General features: G+C 41.9%; 1 protein-coding gene across 3 annotated transcripts in view; it reads right to left on the minus strand.

Moving 5' to 3' along the window:
* The window catches only part of ltbp1 (latent transforming growth factor beta binding protein 1), a 416,523-nt gene that overhangs the window by 123,253 nt on the left and 273,974 nt on the right, over positions 1–19,296 (minus strand). For all 3 annotated transcript variants that reach the window (XM_059985624.1, XM_059985626.1, XM_059985625.1), the window contains 3 exons: positions 14,784–14,906; positions 7,746–7,868; positions 7,096–7,218 (listed from right to left, as the gene is read on the minus strand). In XM_059985624.1, coding sequence (XP_059841607.1) covers positions 7,096–7,218; positions 7,746–7,868; positions 14,784–14,906 — 369 coding nt within the window. The remainder of the gene's footprint in view (positions 1–7,095; positions 7,219–7,745; positions 7,869–14,783; positions 14,907–19,296) is intronic.

A 19,296-nucleotide genomic window follows, 5' to 3' on the forward strand; every position in this document is an offset into this window, starting at 1 on the left:
TTATTGCTGATGGATTTATGCATGGCCGTGGTGTTAGGAGTGATCATCTTTCCAGCCAGTGCTGTTGCGTGGCAACTAGAATTATCCTAAATGGAATCAGAACAGATTGAACAGCCCAGAGCTTAGCGTCGATTTGGACTGTAGGCCAATGTCAACCATACAAGGCATACGGAAAAATGGAAGCCAACTTGGTGTTGCTACAAGAAAGCACCAAATACACACAAAGCACAATGCAATCCACATAGTTATCTCACAGCCAACGGGCCACATCAAAGTTCTGTAGTCCTGCCAATATGGTCATAAAAGGTGTGGACAATTCAAATAACCAGCGCATTGGATGCCAAGAACATCACCATCTGATGTGTCAGTCTAAAGATATGTACAAACTCATGTATATCCAGAAGTATCAAATGAATCAGATCTATCCAGAGGAATCAGATCTATCTTGGATTCCTCCTGAAATGACTGCAATCATAAAAGCTGACCTACAACCAACAGACTCTAGATTCATTCTACAGGAGACCAAGAAACAGCTGAGTCCACTGGATACATAAAGGACAATGAGACTAGGAAGTATCTCAGCTAACATACTGAACACTTGTTCTCCAGAATGAGCTATGTCTCTAGCCAAGCTCTCACAATACTAGAATTTACCAAAGGAAATGGAAAATTGTCCAGTTGTGCTTTTTGGTAATAAAAAGCTGGTCAAATCAATCAGATTAATCCAAATGCCATGCCTCCTTACCAATAACCAAGGATTCCATGGACGCCAGGTTGGGAACCCCTGACCTAGATCATCAGCAAAGGATCTGGAGAGTCAATTGACAGAGGACCATTCAGCTCCAACCCTCACCACAGTCTTGTCACGAACATGGAGCAAAGACCTGAAGTCTAGAGGTGAGGTGAGAGTAGCAGCCCTTCACACTGAAAGAGGAAAAACTATATGGTTGGAGCCACACCAATGGCAATGGAAGACAGCTGTGGTTGTTGGAAGTCAATCATCCCAGCCCCAATGTTACTGAGAATTATTAGAAATTACTGGAAGGACAAGATTGGATCATTTGGATTGGATTGGAAAGGCCTGAACAGGAAGAGTCAACAGGGTTTTGTGCGTGGGATGTCATGTCTGACAAAGCTTTTGGAGTTTTTCGAAGAGGTAACTAAGAGGATCAATTAAGAAAGGACAGTGGAAGTTGTCTATGTAGGATTTAGTAAAAGCTTTGACAAGGTCCCACATAGCAGGTTGATCTGAAAAATTAGGTCACATAGAACTGCTTAGCAAGGTGGATTCCAAGTTTGTTTAGTGACAGAAAGTAGAGGGTGGTCGTTGAAGGTGATTCTTTGACTGCAACCAGTAAGGTGCCCCATGGATCACTGTTGGAACCTTTGTTATTCATTATGTATGTTAATGATTTAGATATGAATATACATGGTATGATTAGCAAGTTTGCTGATGATACTAAATTAGAAGATCTTGTTGATAGTGAAGCAGGTTATAACAAATTTCAAAACAGATCTTGATCATTAATTGAAACCTATTCAACCTAATTAAAAACTATCAAACAGTGGAAGGCCTTGATACAATGGATGTTGAGAGGATGTTTCCTATGGTGGGAGAGTCTAAGACCAGAGGACACAGCCTCAGAATAGAGGGGTGTCCTTTTAGAATGGAAATAAGGAGGAATTTCTCTAGCCAAACAGTAGTAAATCTGTGGAATACATTGCCACGGGCAACAGTGGAGGCCAGGTATTTATGTATATTTAAGTCAGAGGTCGATAGATTCTTGATTAGTCAGGATATGAAGGGATACCGGGGGAAGGCAGGAGATTGGGGCTAAGGGAAAAATTGGATCAGTCATGACAAAATGGCGAAGCAGACTCGATGGGCCAAATGGCCCAATTCTGCTCCTATATCTTAGGGCTATGGTCTATTTAGGGAGATGACTATGGAATAGCAAATGGATTCCTATTTAGGTAAGTGTGAGGGGATGTATTTTAGACTTCCGAGTCAGAGTGGATCATACAGAGAATGGCGGGGCACTGGTGAGTATTGCCCAACAGACAGTACCTTCACTGAAAGCAAATGTGCTCGTAGACAGGCTGGTGAAGGTGGCATTTAGCAAGCTGGCCTTCATTAGTCACAGCATCGAGTTTATGTACATTATGTTGCAGCCATATAAGTTGCTGTTGAGGCCCCACTTGGATCATCATGGACAGCTTTGTTCACGTTGCTGTAGGAATGACGCTGTGAAGCTGAAGAGCATGCTGCCTGGACTTGAGGACTCCAGTTATAGAGAGAGGTTGGCCACACTGGGCCTTTATTTCCTGGACTGCAGCAGAATGAGGGGTGACCTCACAGAAGTTTATAAAATCTTGAAGGGGTATGGATAAGCCGGACGGTAATGGTCATTTCCCCAGGTTTGGGGACTGGACAGCTCAAGGACACAGACAGAGAGGGGAGAGATTTGAAAGAAACTTCAGAAGAAACTTCTTCACATAATGAGCTCCCAGAGGAAATGATCGAGGCTGGTACAATTGCAACTTTTTAGAGACATTTGAGGAGGTACATGGAGAGGAAGGGTTTGGAAGGTTATGGGCCTAATGCAGGCAATTGTGGCTAGCAGTAAGGATGATGTAGTCAGCATGGACCAGCGGGCCAAAGGGCCTGCTTCTGTGCTTACCCTATGGCTCAATAAGTCTCCATCAATCAATCCCATGTACCTTAATCTTTTGGATCAGTTCATAATGAGAGACTTGGTCAAAATCTTTATCACAGTCCATGGATACAACATCTACTGCTCTGCTCTCATCAATCATCTTCATCACCTCCTTGAAAAACTCAAACCAGTGCGTAAGTAAAAGAACATGAATATGTAAATTATCAGCCCGAGTAGGAGATCAAACTAGCACTAGCGTCAGAGGCAGTTAAGAGGAGACTAACATAAAGGGCTGTAGTGAAACAAGACTGAATGGATTATTTCATTAGAAACCAGCACCGAATCACTGGGACATAATTCCATAATCATTTTTAATTATGAACTACCAATTTAATGTTTATAAATCCCTTGGAGAGCCACGATGGCAAGTCTCTGACCTGAAAGCTATTTTTCTTTCTGCTACCAGACTAGTTCCAGCACTTTGGGACCATCTATACATTTTCTGCTGTCATATGGAGGCAAGCCCTCGTGATAGACAATCAGGATTTCTTGTGCTGTGCCCTATATATTTTTCATTTTCAGTAAAAATCAAAAGACTGAGTTAGTGTAATTGCCCTTACAACAGTGTTACTACTGTTCTGTCTCATGGTAAGGTCACTCGTACTTCTTTCGCAAGTCAGTACCAGGTACAAAAGCCTTCAGAAGAACATAAGAAATAGGAGCAGGAGTCGGCCATCTGGCCCGCGGAGCCTGCCAGACCATTTAATAAGATTATGGCTGATCTGACCATGGACTCATCTCCACCTACCTACCTTTTCCCCATAACTCTTAATTCCCCTACTATGCAAAAATCTATCTGACCTTATCTTAAATGTATTTACCAAGGCAGCCTCCACTGCTTCATTAGGCAGAAAATTCCACAGATTCACCACTCCCTACTTGAGCCTACTGAATCTTGAGGCTATGTCCCCTGGTTCTAGTCTCACCTACCAGTGGAAACAAATTTCCTGCCTCCATCTCATCCATCCCTTTCATAATTATGTATGTTTCTATAAGATCTCCTCTCATTCTTCTGAATTCCAGCAAGTGCAGTCCCATGTGACTCAATCTCTCCTCATAGTCTAACCCCCTCCATCTCTGGAATCAACCTGGTGATAATGTGTGTTCAGGATTAACTAAAAGCTTTATGCCTATTTTTCTTTAAATAAAACAAGCAAACACAATTGTCTACAGTTCATTCTACTGCATCCAAGATGCTTTTTAAGCCCCACACAGGCGCACAGACAAGAAATAAGAGCTCGTCTAACAGAAGCTGACAAACCATATCAACAAATGTGTCATGAACACCTTTGAGGCGAGGTTTCATAAAATGTAATAAGGCTGGCTGAGGCCCTTTAATTCACCAGACTGGAAAATTTCATCTGCTGGGTCTAATTAACATTTGAAGTTTTAAAAAAAGGGGTCTGGAATGTTTGCAAAAGAAAAATGCAATTAGAAATAAAGCATATTAGATCCCCTGGTGTATGATCAGCATGCCAATGTTTGCTCAGTGTTGGGCTGAGTCCTCCTGTTAGGTCACCAGCACCCCATAGGGGATCATTCAACACTGAATATTTTCCCTTGTCTAGACAAGGCAACTCTTGGACTACTGCACAGATTCTGATACCACCAGAACGGGGACCTGCTACAATTGTTGCCTGAAGAAATCTGGAATGATGGGTCAACTCACTGACAAGATGCATTGCTATCCTGGGTCAGAAGAAACTGACATCTGTTTTGATCAGCAAGGCTGCTGGCAATGAAAGCAAATCCTGGAGCCCTGAGCAAAGTGGAATTTGGCGCCAAGCTTGCACTTGTGTTTGAAAACACTGTCGAACTGCAGTCAGTGAAATATTCACATTGCATTGCATCGAAGACTTGGAAGAGAGCGCCTTCCCCTGCTTTTTCCTACCTTTTTCTAATCTTACAACTAGAGCAAAAAATAAACAAGCTGCTGGAAAATCTCTGCAGATTGAGGAACATCTTTGGGGGTAAATAAATTGTCAACAATTTCATTCCCCCCCCCCCCACAAATCTCGCTTGATCTGCTGAGTTATTCCAGCAGTTTGCTTTTCACTCCAAATTCCACCATCTGCAGTCTCTAGTGTATCTTGTTCTGACAATTAGGTTCTTTTCTAAGAATCACCTTTCTTTAAATTCTCTTGGTGACAGGAATCATGTACAGTCCTTTCGCTGTTGAAAGCCCTGTGTTGCCAAACACAAGTGGATGCTATCACAGACGGGACATTTACAATCAGTGCTGGCTGACTATTTGTCCAACAAGAGCTGCACACAGCTGCTGATGCTCAGGAACCATCTGTGGAGAACTATTTCTTCAGAGTCATGCAGCGTGGAACCAGACCTTGCAGCCCGCCACATCCCTATCGACTACTGGGCAACTATCTGCATTAATCCCACCCTCATTGTCACAACTGCATAATGAAGGAGTTTTGTACACATATGCATATATATTTGCATGCATGCCAGGTGGGGGGGGGGGGGGGAGAGATGGAGCTAAAGGTGGGGGAGACAGGTAGACATCCAGCTACCAGTAATTCTATGGCGAAGGGAAGCAGAGAAATTAACAGATGCCAAAAATGCAGGGAACTTTGAGAACAGAGTCTCAATAGGCCGCAGAATCGAGGGGAATAAGGCTCAGAGAAGATCTAATAAAAATATATACAATCTTGCTAGATTTAAATGGGCTATCCACAATAAAACCTGTTCCCATTGGTTGTGGCATAAAGAACCATTGACTTAAAGTGACCAGCACGAGGTCATTGATTACAAGGGAAAAGAGCTCCCTGTAGCAAGTTGCTATGGTGGGCAGAAGTATGTTTCCAAAGTAAGGTGGGCAAATATTAGATCCTAATAAAATTGCTGGGGTATAACTTATTTTTGTTAAATGAATAACAAGGGGTTATCTACTTTTCTAATTTTCTCTGTAATTAATAACCAACAAAAGTAAGTGCAACTTTGAAAGCATTATTGAGAGCCCCATTTCATTCAGCACTATGTACACTCAAATGTTTCACTCATAGTGCCTTCTGCACTGGGGCAATCTAAAAATCGCTGAAGTTTTGTTGTAGGGCTCACAGCTTCTCTCTCCATACCTACTGAATGACTCGAACACTTCCATTTCCTTTTTCCACCAGGTGGGAGTTGGGTTTTGTTTTAGGTTGGTCTGGTCTGACCAAATTAAGTGCATTGACTTGGAGAATATCTGACTGCCTGGTCACCTCACTCCTGTATGCATTTATAAACAATTCGAGACAGGAAATGCTCTGTAGCAAGATTCCACTGAGGCTATTCTGAGGTGACCATCCTGTCTGTGTTCAACCTTATACTATCACCCAGTAGTATCTTTATTTTAAATATTTCCACATCCTTTCATGGCCTTGGCGTTCTTTAGCTGGGTAATCTTTTCCAGTCCTATAAACCCAGTCTGTTCTTCCACTTCAGTTCTGTTGACCATCCTGACCATGCGTTTACTAAGATGCTGCCGGATATTAAGGACCTGACTTATAAGAGAAAGGTTGAACAGGTTCGGACTGTAGTCCACGGAGCACTGGAGAATGAGGGGAGATTTGATACAAAATCACAGGGGAGTTTAGATAGAGTAAATGCAAACAGGCTTTTTCCCCACTGAGGCTGGGTGAGACTAGAGCTAGAGGTCATGGGTTAAGGGTGAAAGGTGACATATTTAAGGGGAACATGAGGGGGAATTTCTTTACTCAGTGGGTAGAACGAGCTGCACTGCAGAAGTGGTGGATGCAGGTTCGATTTCAACACTTAAGAGAAATTTGGATAGGTGTGTAGATGGGAGAGGTATGGAGGGCTATATTCTGGTGCAGGTCGATGGAACTGGGCAAAGTAACAATTGGGCACAGAAATGGAGTGCTGAATGACCTGCTTCTGTGGCTGTAGTATGTGATTACTCTACACCTCTCTCCATTTTCTGAGCTCAGATTTTTGACCATTTTCCTGGCAGCCTATTCTATTACCTCAGCATGTTTCAGTGTTCCCTGACTCCCTGGTCATTTTCACATTGCTGCTCAACAGGATCTTGTAGTGCTCACATGTCCTAGCTGAGGAAAATAACCACTCTTCAAAATCGATTCATTTTCTGAACATTTTGTCAGCTCGTGGATGTTGAAGTGTCAATGGGAATGCAAGCCCTCTGCAGGGACAACGTCAGGAATTAAATATGGTGTGGGATGAGAGCAGGAGATAAGGTATCCAACTACATTTAAGTTTTTTGGCTTCTGGCATTAACACTTCATGTTAACACTGTACATCATCCATGAACTGGAAGCCAATCCAACATGTTCAAATTAAAAAAAAACAATTCGATATCTCTGCACTTGGTGTTCAAACTGTCTATATGGCAGGTCCTCACCTTCACATCCGTGCCCGTTCGCCGTTGCTGTGAAACCCTGCTCGCAAATACAGTAGAAGGAACCCTCTGTGTTCAGGCATTCCCCATGTTCACAGCGTTCCGGGTCCAGGCATTCATCCACATCTGGTGCAAAGGAAAGAAACATCACAGGAATCTCTCCTTGTACAAGTGACAACAAAAATCTTGGGAGCAAGTCCGCAGGCACTATGAGCTTGCCTTGCTCAAAAGTGTTTCCAGGCCATTGCTCAGCACTCAGCCACAGAAAAACCGAGATCCCATCTGCTTTCTTAGCAGAAGCAAATAGATCCAGGTGCATTATTTCAAAGAACAGCTGGTGAGCCATCGTAAGTACCCTGGCAGTATCTTATCGGTCAACCATCATCACAACATTGTCAGGTTGCCTTCTAACAAGTTCTTGCTATGCACACATTTCCTGCCTAAGAACAATGACCACACTTCAAAAGAATTTCATTGACTGCACACTTGAGCCATTCACGAGAGCAAAAGGCACTATGGGAATGCAAGTCCTCTCCATAACGACTGACAGGGAATAAAACTGAGAAGGGTGCGGGCCTGAAATAAGGTAACCAATTACAGGCTGCCAATAGAAGTTACGTGGCATTTTCTGGCTGCTGGCATTGGCGCTTTACCTTGACATCGTAGATTATCCACTAGCTGGAAGCCACTGTGACACGTGCAAGAAAAGGAGCCTTTAGTATTCATACAGTCGCCTCCCTGGCAAGCATCTGCATTTTCTTGGCATTCATCGATGTCTGCAACAAATAAGTTTAGAAGGCTAAGTTGAGTTGACATACTCTATAAAACTCTCTAATAGACTCCAAACTTTTTATTGCTGTCTCATTAGAACATCCAGAGAAAATACTCCTTGGGCAACCACTGTTTTTGCACAGCTCCCAAAGCCAAAACCTGAATCCACCATGGTTAATTTGGTTACACTGTCTGCAATTTTAGCCAAAAATGTGTAGTTTTAAATAAACAGCATTGGACAAAGAGATTCCTTTCTCCCACTGAGACTAGGCAGGGTGTGTTTGTTGTGCAGTAGATGGCTGGGTTAATTTGGGCAATCCTTCAGTGTGGAGTTTAATAGGCCTTTTGCTGTCACCACCATGTAATGTGATGATGTTACATCCTCCCACATTCTCCATGAATACAGAATGTGCTGGAAAAGTCAATGCTGCAGTAGTTCAACTGGGCACATTGCAACCTTTAGTAGGTCAACTATTTCCTACGTTTACATCTCTTCTGTATCATTGCTGCTTTACCTGTCCCCTTTATCACCACCTGCACCCCACACCAGCATCACCTCAGCCATCTCATCTCTCCCTCACCTCCATGCTCAGCAATTCCCCTCTGAACCCCTCAGCCATCAGGCTCCTGAACCAAAGGGGACAACTTCACTCATCTTCACTTGTCCCATTATTTAAATTTTCCTTCAACCCATGGACTCACTTTCAAGGACTCTGCATCGCATATTCTCGATATTTATTGTTTATTTATTTATTATTATTATTATTCCTTCTTTTCGTACCGGCACAGTTTGTTGCCTTCTGCATGCTGTTTGGGTGCCCTAGATGGGTGTCTTCAATACATTCTATTATGGTTATTATTCTATAGATGTATTGAGTATGACCACAAGAAAATGAATCTCAGGGTAATATGTGGTGACATATATGTTGTTCCTTTCTGTGCCTTGTGGTATTTTGGATGCCGACTTTGCTGATTCTTTAGCATTTTTGTCTGTTTTTTTTACGAGGTCAAGTTGCTAACTCAACGCTCAACTTAGCATGGGTGGAACTCGCATCAAAGTCAGGCGTGGATGCCACTACAGCACCAGCCATCAACGTATATGTACTTTGATAATAAATTTACTTTCAACTTTCGTTCCATATTCTCCTCCCAACTCTTTCCTTGCATCTTATAGCCTGCATATTTCTAATTTTACACTAATCATAAACTTGAAATTTTGCCAATGCTTCTTTTTCCCTCTGCATCCTTCCTGGCCTGTGAGCATTCACAGTTACTTTTTTTTATTTAATATGTTGCCCATTCATAACGAGCTGAAGTTGATCAAAGGAGGAAGGATTCAATGCATATTGTTCTAAGTGCAATCTAACCCATGTTTGGCATTTCCTTCTCCTTGCACATCTCTATGTCTAGGCTGTTTAACATAGAGTAACATAACATTGAACAATACAGCATAGTACAGGCCCTTCGGCCCACAATGTTCTGCCAACTCTTAAACCCTGCCTCCCATATGACCCTCCACCTTTAAAGAATACTAGTTGCCATCAATTATGAGCAGTAAATGTCATGACCAAACACCTGAAACAGCGCTATTGTGTTTAAAATGTAGAACACAAAATTCACATCAACTTGTACCATAAATAGCAGATAGGGCAATACATTAAACAGGTTGGAAAGGAGAATATTACTTGGAAGGTGCTCTGGTTTGCAGTAGCTTTGCCCAGTGCACCACAAAAACATGGGCAGATTGATGTAAACAGCAGAGTCTAGCGAATATTCTCAAAAAGCTGGAGGAACTGAACAGACCAGGCAACATCTAGGAAAAGAGTACAGCTGACGTTTCGGGCCTCAATATAGTTGCAGGGTGGAGATGACTGGTAATTAAATATCCAAGAGTATCAGGTAATTTTGTAAGGGTAGCTAAGGAGGCCGGGGAGGTGGGGTAGCACTCTTCATGAAGGATGACATTAGGCTGAAAGGATGAAATATCTAAGGTGCAGAACGTTCAATCCATCTGGGTAGACACTAGCAATGGGAAAGTGAAAAAGTGTAAAACAATTGTTGGGATTTGTTATGAACACCAAATAATAATACTGCAATGGCACAGGCAATAAACCAAAAGATATCTGATACATGTGAGAATAGAATGCCAGTTGTCATGGAGACTTTAACTTTCACACAGTTGAAATCAAGGTTGTTGGAGCAGTCTTTAAGGTGTCATAAAATGCATCTGTGATACCTTTCTTGAAATTCTCTTCATCTTGGGATCTTGATACTTATTGCTTATTTATTTTTTTTCTTTTTTCTTTTTATATTTGCACACTTTGTTGTCTTTTACACACTAGTTGTCAGCCCTGTTGGTGTGGACTTTCATTGATTCTGCTATGGTTGTTGGATGTATTGGGTATGCCCACAAGAAAAAGAATTTCAGGGTTGCATATGGTGACATAGATATACTTTGATAATTATTTCACTTTGAACTTTGAACAGCATGCAAAGTAAAATGCTGTCTGAGATCTGAATCTGAGCAGGACACAGGTACAATTAAGAATCTTGCTGCTAGGGATCTCCTTGGAAAGAATGCTCACAGTATGACTGCATTTCTCTTACAATTGGAAGGTGCAATAGTTTGATCTAAAATCCACTGTATTTTGCCTAAACAAGGGGGATTGCAACTGAATAAGGGAGGAATTGACTAACACAGACTGGGAACACAGGGTTCGTGGTGAGGTAGTTGAGGAAAAAGATTTTTCGAAGAGATTTTTCGCAGCACTCGATAGAAATATATTACAGTAAGGGCAGGGAGAGTCAGCCATAGAAGCTCACAAAGGAAACAAAGTGAGCTCACACGTACAAAGTTGCCAAGGGTAGTGGGACAAAGAACCAGGAAGCAGCAATAAAGAAATAGAAGATAGATTATGAAAGTAAATTCGCTCAAAATATAAAAATAACTGTGAAAGATTTTATAATTGCATATAGCAGAAAATGGTGGCTAAAATGATCATAGATCTCTTGGAAGATGAGGAGGAGGAATTAATATTAGATAATGCGGACATGGCCAAGGCTTGAGTGACTGTTTTGTATTGGTCTTCAGGGTGGAGGATGCATGTAGCATACCAAAGGGAGATGTTCTGGACATAATGGGAAATAAGTACCTCTACACAATTGCTATCACTGAAGAGTAGTGCTGAGCAAATGAGTGGGCCTAAAGTTAGACAGGTCCCTTGTGCATCCCAATGTACTGAAAGAAATGGAGTAAGTTATAATATAGGCATTTATGATAATTTACCAATATTCTCTGGAGGCAAGTCCCAGCAGATTGGAAGTTGGTGAATATCATGCCACTGTTTAAAAATGATGTAGGTTACTATAGGCTAGATAGCTTAATGTCTGTTGTCAGGAAAATGCTTGCATTTTCGCATTAAGGAAATAAAATCTGTTAGAGGTGGTTCTATCAGGCACACCACATTGATTCAAGTAGGGCAGATCCTGTTTGACAAACTTACTGGAGTTCTTTGAGGATATAATAGGACCAATGGATGAAGAAGAATCAGTGGATGTTATATATTTGGATTTACAGAAGGTGTTGGATAAAATGCCACATAAAAGACTTAAGGATAAGGATGTATGGAGTTGGCAGTAATGTATCAGCATTGATAGAGAATTGTTTAACCAACAGAAGGCAGAGAGTTGAGATAAGTAGGTGCTCCCTGGGCGGCAATTAGTGGTGAGTGGAGTGTCACAGGAGTCAGTGCTGGGCCCATAACTGTTCACAATATACATTAACTAGTCAGAAAAAGGGACTGAGAGCACTGTATCTAAGTTTGCCAATGATACTAACCTGAGTGGAAAAGCAAACTGTGGAGAGAATGCAGAGAGATAATAGATAGGTTAAATGAGTGGGCAAGGATCTGGGAGACAGAATACAATGTTGGTAAGTGTAAGGTTGTCCAGTCTGGAGAAACAAATCGAAGATCAGATTATTATCTAAACGGTGAAAGATTGCAGCATGCCATTATGCAGAAAGTCTTGGGAGTATTTGTATATGAATTGCAAAAGGTTATCACAAGCGCACTAAGTAATCAAGAGGGCAAATGGAATGTTTGTCTCCATTGAGAGAGGTTTTGAATTTAGGAGCAGGGAGATTATGCTGCAGCTGTACAGAGTACTGGTGAGGCTGCACCTGGGGTGCTACACGCATTTTTGCTCTGTTTATTTGACACACTGCATTTGAAGTTGTTGCAGAACAGATTCACTGGGTTGATTCTGGAGATAAGGGGGTTAACCTATGAAGAGCAATTGAGACTGCTTGGGACTGTACTCGTAGGAATTCAGAAGAATGAAAGGGGATGTTATAGAAACATATAAAATTATGAAATGGATAAATAAGATTGTGGCAGGAAAGCCATTTCCACTGGTAGGTGAGACCAGAACTAGGGGACATAGCCTCAATATTCAGGAGAATAGATTTACAATGGAACTTAGAAGGAACTGTTTTTCCCAGTGAGTAGTGAATCTATGGAATTCTCTGCCCAGGGTAGCAGCAAGGGTAGTTTATTAAATTTATTTTATAAATAGTTAGATTTTTGCACTGCAGGGAAAATAAGAATTATGGAGAAAAGGCAGGTAGGTGGAGATAAGTCCATGGCCAGATCAGCCACAATCTTATTGAATGGCGAAGCAGGATCAACAACCCAGGTGGCTTATTTCTGCTCTTATTTCTTAAGTTCTACCCAGGAATCAGATAAACAATACTGCTCCATCTCTCTCGTCGTAGTACATCTGATGACAAATGATTCAGTACTTTGTTTTCTTAACAGTTTTTCCTCTGCAGACAATCAAAAGGGTTCCATAGTCCCTTTGAAGTCTCCTCTCTCCAATCGTGCCTTCGTTCAGGGAAGATTTTTGAGGACCTTACACCTACATAATGTTTCCAAATCTGCAGGGGCTTATAGTTCTCTCCTTGCTGAGAAAACAAAGGGATGGACAGTCAGATGATATTTTTGGACTGACATAAAGTCTAGATAAGCCAATTAATGTGACCCGCATTTTACACATGCAGCTGAATCTGGAAACACGACTTGATCGTCTGTAAAGGTTAATGATTGCTGGAGAGGCGAGTGACCCTAGTAGACTGAGCATACTGCTCAGAACAGCAGAGAAGATGGGGTGATGGCAGCCTATTGGAGAGTTTAATGTCAGCTCTCCAAAGATCCACAGGGATGTTACAAAACTACAGTTCCCACAAAGCTGCCTGACCCAAATGAGACCTGATCAGTGGAACAAGCACTGATTCCCCTTTTTATCTGTTTGAATACTTGTGAAAAATTAGGTTCCTAAGGATCACCCTCCTCTCTGCTTTGAGTGCAATCATAACAATCAAGAAGTCTGTGAGTGAGCATTTTTTTAGCAAACAGTGGCGACACTTAGATAAACTTCAAGGCAAGGGTAGGGGTTGGACCGAGATTGAAGGTCTTGACAAGAAGGGCTGACGACAACAGTAAAAGACAAGACCTGGTGAAAGTAGATTGGAACCAGCTGCAAAAGGGAAAACAACATCTGATAAGTGGGAGGCACTTAAAAGCAAAATAGTGAGACTTCAGTATCAGCGTATCCCTAAGACAGAAAGATAGCAAGATTAGGGACCCGCGGTTAATTGTGGAAATTGAAGATTTGATCAGGAAAAAAGAAGGAAACATATGTCTGAGCATAGAAAATTGTTATCAAGTGAGACTTTCAGGGTTTACAGAGGATATAAGAGATACCGTAAGAATGCAGTTAGAAAGGCAAAGGCAAGAAATTAAATGATTCTGGCGAACAGATCTAGCGTGAATTCCAAAAACGTTTATAAATATATTAGAAGCAAGATGAAGGCTAGGGAGAGAGTAGATCCCCTCAAGGACCAAAAGGAAAGTCTTTTTTGTGCAGCCAGGGATACATGTGGTGTCCTGAAAGCAGTATTCACCAGTATTCTGCAATAGAACTTGTGGGTCCAGGATAGGACTGCATAGTCATCAAAGATCTCACTGTTAAAGGAGTGGACGTCGTCATCGGATTCCGATGGACAACCGAAGAAGATTCACCAGGGAGAAGGAGGGGGAGGATAGAAAGTTAGGAGTGGTGTATGCAGACAGTTCAGGACATGTGCTTATGAAGAAAGAGGAAGTATTATGCATATTGACGGAATAGACGGACACATCCCCAAATCCATCGCAGAGAGCTAAAGGAAGTAAGATAGGATTCTGCTGGGGGAAAATTTTTTAGGCATAGGGCTTGTGATCACAAGGAAAGGCTTGGAAAGAAGCTGATCAGGGGAAGTCAGCATAGCTTCATGATTAGGAAATCCTGATTTATATTCTTCATTGGAATTTTTAGGAGATTAATGAAGGCAAGGCAGTGGATATGTTATACATGGACTTTAGCAATGCTTTTGACATAATCCTATGTGATAGACTCATTTAAAAAAAAGACAGGATACATGGGATCTAAGGTCTTTTGACAAACTGAATCCAGAATTGGTTTGATGATAGCAGATAAAGGGTAGTGGTGGAGGTTTGTTAGTAGACCTGCTGCTTCTTCTGAGGAGTCTTCATGTTTTTCCTGCTACTGGGCGTGGGTTTACGTAGAACACTGGACGGTACAGAAAAGGAACGAGTCCTTTGAACCACAATGTCTGCTGATTGTCATGCCAAATGAAACTGCACATCTGCCTCCACATGGCTTATATCACGCCATTCTCTGACTGTTCATCTGCCTATCTAAATGTCTCTCAAACTTTGCTCTGGGTACACTTGTTCTTCCCAAAGACATACATGTTGTGTAAGCTGATGAAAATGTGGCAGGGATAGTGTAAGTGGGTAGTTGACAATCAGCGTGGACACACTCTGTATCTATAGGACTTAATGATTCTGGCCTCCTGCTACCTTCACACTGGTCCCCAGTTGCAGCCAGCCGGTGTCCGGGATCGCATTCACAATGGAAAGAGCCTTCTGTGTTGCTACACTGCCCGTTAGTGCACAGGTTGACATCCTGACATTCATCCACATCTGCAAAAAACAGAGAAGGAACTAGTAATGTTCATACCCTTTTAACCACAAGCTCTGTCCACCCACAGAGGATGAATGAAACGAAGTTCAGCACAGGAAGACCACAAGACCATATTAGAATCAGAATTAGGCCACTTCCAAGTAAACACCATTCAGTGACTTGCCCTTGTCTATCTTACTTGTTATTTCCACAAGGAATTCCAACAGAGTTAACAGGTAAGATTTCCCCTCAAGGAAACCATGCTGACTTTGGCCAATTTTATCATGTGCCTCCAAGTACCCCAAAATTTCATCCTTAATAACGGACTCCAATCTCTTCCCAACCACTGAAGTCAGGCTAACTGGCCTATAATCTCCTTTCTTTTGCCTCCCTCCCTTCTGAAAGGGTGAAGTGATATTTGTAATTTTCCAGTTCTCCAGAACTATTGCAGAATCTAGTGATTCTTGAAAGATCGTTACCAATGCCACCACAATCTCTTGTTACCTCTTTCAGAACCCTGGCATGTAGTCCATCTGGTCCAGATAACTTATCTACCTTCAGATATTTCAGCTTTCCAAGCATCTTCACATTAGTAATTGCAACTATACTCACTTCTGCCCATGATACCCAAATTTCTGGCATTCTGCTGATGACTTCCACAATGAAGACTTACACAAAATACTTATTAAGATTATCTGCCATTTTTTGTCTCCCACTGCTACCCCTTCAGCATTATTTTCCAGCCATCTGATATCCACTCTTGCCTATCTTTTATTCTTTGTAGATCTGTAAAAACTTTTCATGTATCTTCTTTTATATTATTGCTTAGCTTACCTTTATATTTCCTGTTTTCTCTCCGAATGGTTTTTATTGTTGTCTTCTGTTGGTTTTTAAAAGGTTCACCAACTCCTCATTTCCCAATGATTTTTGTTATTGTATATGCCCTCTTTCGTGCATTTATGCTGTCTTTTGACTTCCCTTGTCAGCCACGATTGCCTCATTCTCCCTTTAGAATTCTTCTTCATCTCTAACATGTATTTATCCTGTGTCTACCCAATTGCCCCCAGAAACTCCAGCCATTGCCATTTTGCCGTCATCCCTGCTAATGTCCCCTTCCAATCAACCTTGGCCAGCACCTCTCTCATGTCTCAGTAGTTCCTTTCACTCAACTATAATACTGATAAATATGATTTTAGCTTCTTCCTCTCAAACTGCTCAGTGAATATTATCTTATTAGGCCAGTTCCCTAATTTGGACAAACTACTCCAGCGTTCTGGCCGCCATGATGTAAACTGGCCTCGAATTGTTTTCTTCTGCCTTTGAACATGAATTTACAGTCAAACTGAGCCGAGAAGTCACTATCTTTGTCATTCAATGACTCCAGAGCAAGACACACATACACAGACAAAATTAACTCAAGATATTCTAGATTCAAAGATTCAAGATTCAAAGTAGTACATTTACTATTAAAGTATGTATGCAGTGTACAACCCTTTCGCAGAAAGCAATGAAACAAAGAAAACATAAAACACCCAACACGTAAAAAAAGAACAAATCATGCAAGCAGCAAAAAACGAGTGGAAAACACAGAAGATATAACATCAAACCACCATGTCATTGAATAGTCTAGGAATGTTCGGATAAGCTCAGTTCAGATCAACTTCGTGGTATGTCCTTTGTTGACTGCAGGCTGCAGAACCAGTTCATGTCGATCAAAATTGCACAAAATAGCAATATAAAAAGGAGTAAGCAGAAACACATCACAACATGGACTACCTAATCCAATCCACATTGACTAAACCTTGCCCTAGACCTAGGATTCCAGCACCATCCACTGGTAGCATTGAGCGAGAGGGAGAGCGAGGCCAGTCAAACACAGGCAGATGATGCTGAACACATTGTAGCAGTTATCACTGGAATTCCCTTCCTGGGAGTGAAAATGGACACAAGGAGCTGGTGATCAGTCACTAGCGTAAACTTTTGTCCGTAGAGGTAGTGGTGGAACCTCTCTGTTCCCCATACTAAAGTTAAGTCCACTTGGTTGACCTGTGAAAGTTGGGTTCTGCACTCGTCAGTGATCTTGAAGCGAATGCAATCAGGCGTTCATGATGTGTGACCAAACCGGTCCAATGCCATAAGGGGACACATCACATGCCAGTCTGATGGGCAGGGGTGGGTCAAAATGAGTGAGCAGTTCTTTGGATGTTATTGGTCTCTTTCTTTCCTTGAATGTGCTTTCACATCTTTCTGGCCATTCCCACTTTGTTCCTGTCTACTCAATAGACGCAGCACCGTCACGGTGTCTGGGAGAAACTGGTGATAGTAGTTTACAAGACCTGAGTTGTGACACATTTTCCAGTTTGGGGGCCTGTAGCGCTGCTTCAATCTTCTCTTGTGACTTTTGTAAGCCAAGCTTGTCAATGGCATGTCAACAATATGAGATTTCATTCTTGAAAATCTCACACTTCTATCTCTTTGCATGCAGACCCTACTCACTCAGCCTGCTAAGTACTTTACCAAGGTGCTGGAGGTGCTGTTCATCATTTTTGCCAGTCATTATGATGTTATCAAGGTAACGTTGTGTTCCTGGCGTATCTTGGAGCTCTTGGTCCGTTGTTCTTCGCCAAATTGCTGGAGCTGATGCAATGGCAAAGACGAGACGATTATACTGGAACCTGTGAGTGTTGACTGTGAGGAACTTCCTGCTTGGCCCCTCCATTTGCAGATAGGCTTATGACGAGTTAATCTTTGAAATATGCTCCCCACCTACCAAAGGTGAAAATACGTCTTCTATGCCTTGCAGCCCAGAGCACCGGGCTGATGCTCAGCTTGAAATCCCCAGATAGGCGAGCAGCTCCAGCCTTCCCTTTCTTGAACACTGAGACAATGGGCATGGCCCAATTGCCCCACTCAAACTTGGAGAGAATTCCAGCTGCCTCCAAGCTCTGCAGTTCAGCATCCACTTCAGGATGTAGTGCGTAAGGCACTGGATGTGCTTTATGGAATCTTGGTGTTGCTGTTTCATCTACTCTTCATGCCTTTGAGTTTACCAATCCTCTTCTCAAACACCTTCTCATTAGCGATAAGCAGCTGTGCCAGTCTCTGGTTGATGCATCAATTTGGGCTTCGTTGCCTGTTTATGCCAAGCTGCAACTGAGTGCCAGTCTAGTTGGATTTTTCTCAACTATTTGCAACGTCTGAAAAGTGCTGGCCCTCCACTTTCCAACACATAAAGCTCTAACTACTGTACTTGGCCTCCATACATCACATTCACTCTCAGTTTGGCTTTGGGAGATAATTTTCCTGTGTAGATCTTTTGCATCACTGAGGTCTTCTCTAATAATACCTTAGAAAAACAGTGCGTTGTAGCCAGCCTCTGGAATTATGGACAAAGCTAACCCTGTATCCAGCACAATATTCAGACACATCGATTGTGATTCAGATAATTTTGTGATTTGCTTCAGTTTTAATATGTAGCTCTAGGCATGATTGTTCACTTTTGTCAAACTCTATGCTGTCTGATTCTGTTTTACATTTGGTAAACTTATGCATTTGCTTAGTTTTGTGTTTGAGACTCTTCACACAGTTGTGTTTTCTGTCTGCATTGGACATTCTCTCATTGTGACCTTGTCTGTGACTCTTTCTACAGACTTTTTCTTTGAACCACCAGTCATTTGCAACATGGGAGAATTTGCCACATCGTTAACATCTTTGGCTTTTTGCACCATTCGGGGACATTTTGTGCATTTCACATTCTAACCTCCTTTTCTGTAGTTCCGCTACATCCTTCGCTGCAGTCCCTAACAATATTGCAATGGCCAATGCCCGTTCTAAGTTTGGTCTCTTTCTGCCAGTAGCTTTGTCTGCGTGCCTTGATGTCCATCTCTAAAATCACAGTATTGGGAACGTGTGCGCCATTCTGCAATGTATTCAGAAAGGTTTTCACCTTCTGACTGCTTCTTTTTGTAAAATATAAATCTCTCAGCCATTACCAGCAGTTTAGGGCTCAAATGATTTTGTAAAAGTACAACAATTTCATTGAACATCTTGCTTGCTGGCTTTGCGGGGATTACTAAGTTGCTTAAGAAACTGTACATTCTTGGGTCCATTAAGCTAAGGAGTGCAGGGGCTTTCTTTGGCTCCTCCATGTTGTTCATGTTACAATACCCTCTCATGTTCAACCCTCTTGATATATGACTCCCAGCCTTCATTACTGCAATCAAATTTGTCAACTTTCCTGACTGACGCCATTGTGATGGTATTTTCACTATAAATTCAGCACGGCTTTCTCGAGCTGTTTAACTCTTGCTGTTTCTTCCCGTAACTGTTGGTGCAGTTTGTGATGTTTTCTGACATTCAGGTTCGTATTCATCACCAAATTGTTGTGTGTGCACAACTACATATATATTA

Source organism: Hypanus sabinus, chromosome 12 (genome assembly GCF_030144855.1).
Source record: "Hypanus sabinus isolate sHypSab1 chromosome 12, sHypSab1.hap1, whole genome shotgun sequence".
Taxonomy (NCBI): domain Eukaryota; kingdom Metazoa; phylum Chordata; class Chondrichthyes; order Myliobatiformes; family Dasyatidae; genus Hypanus; species Hypanus sabinus.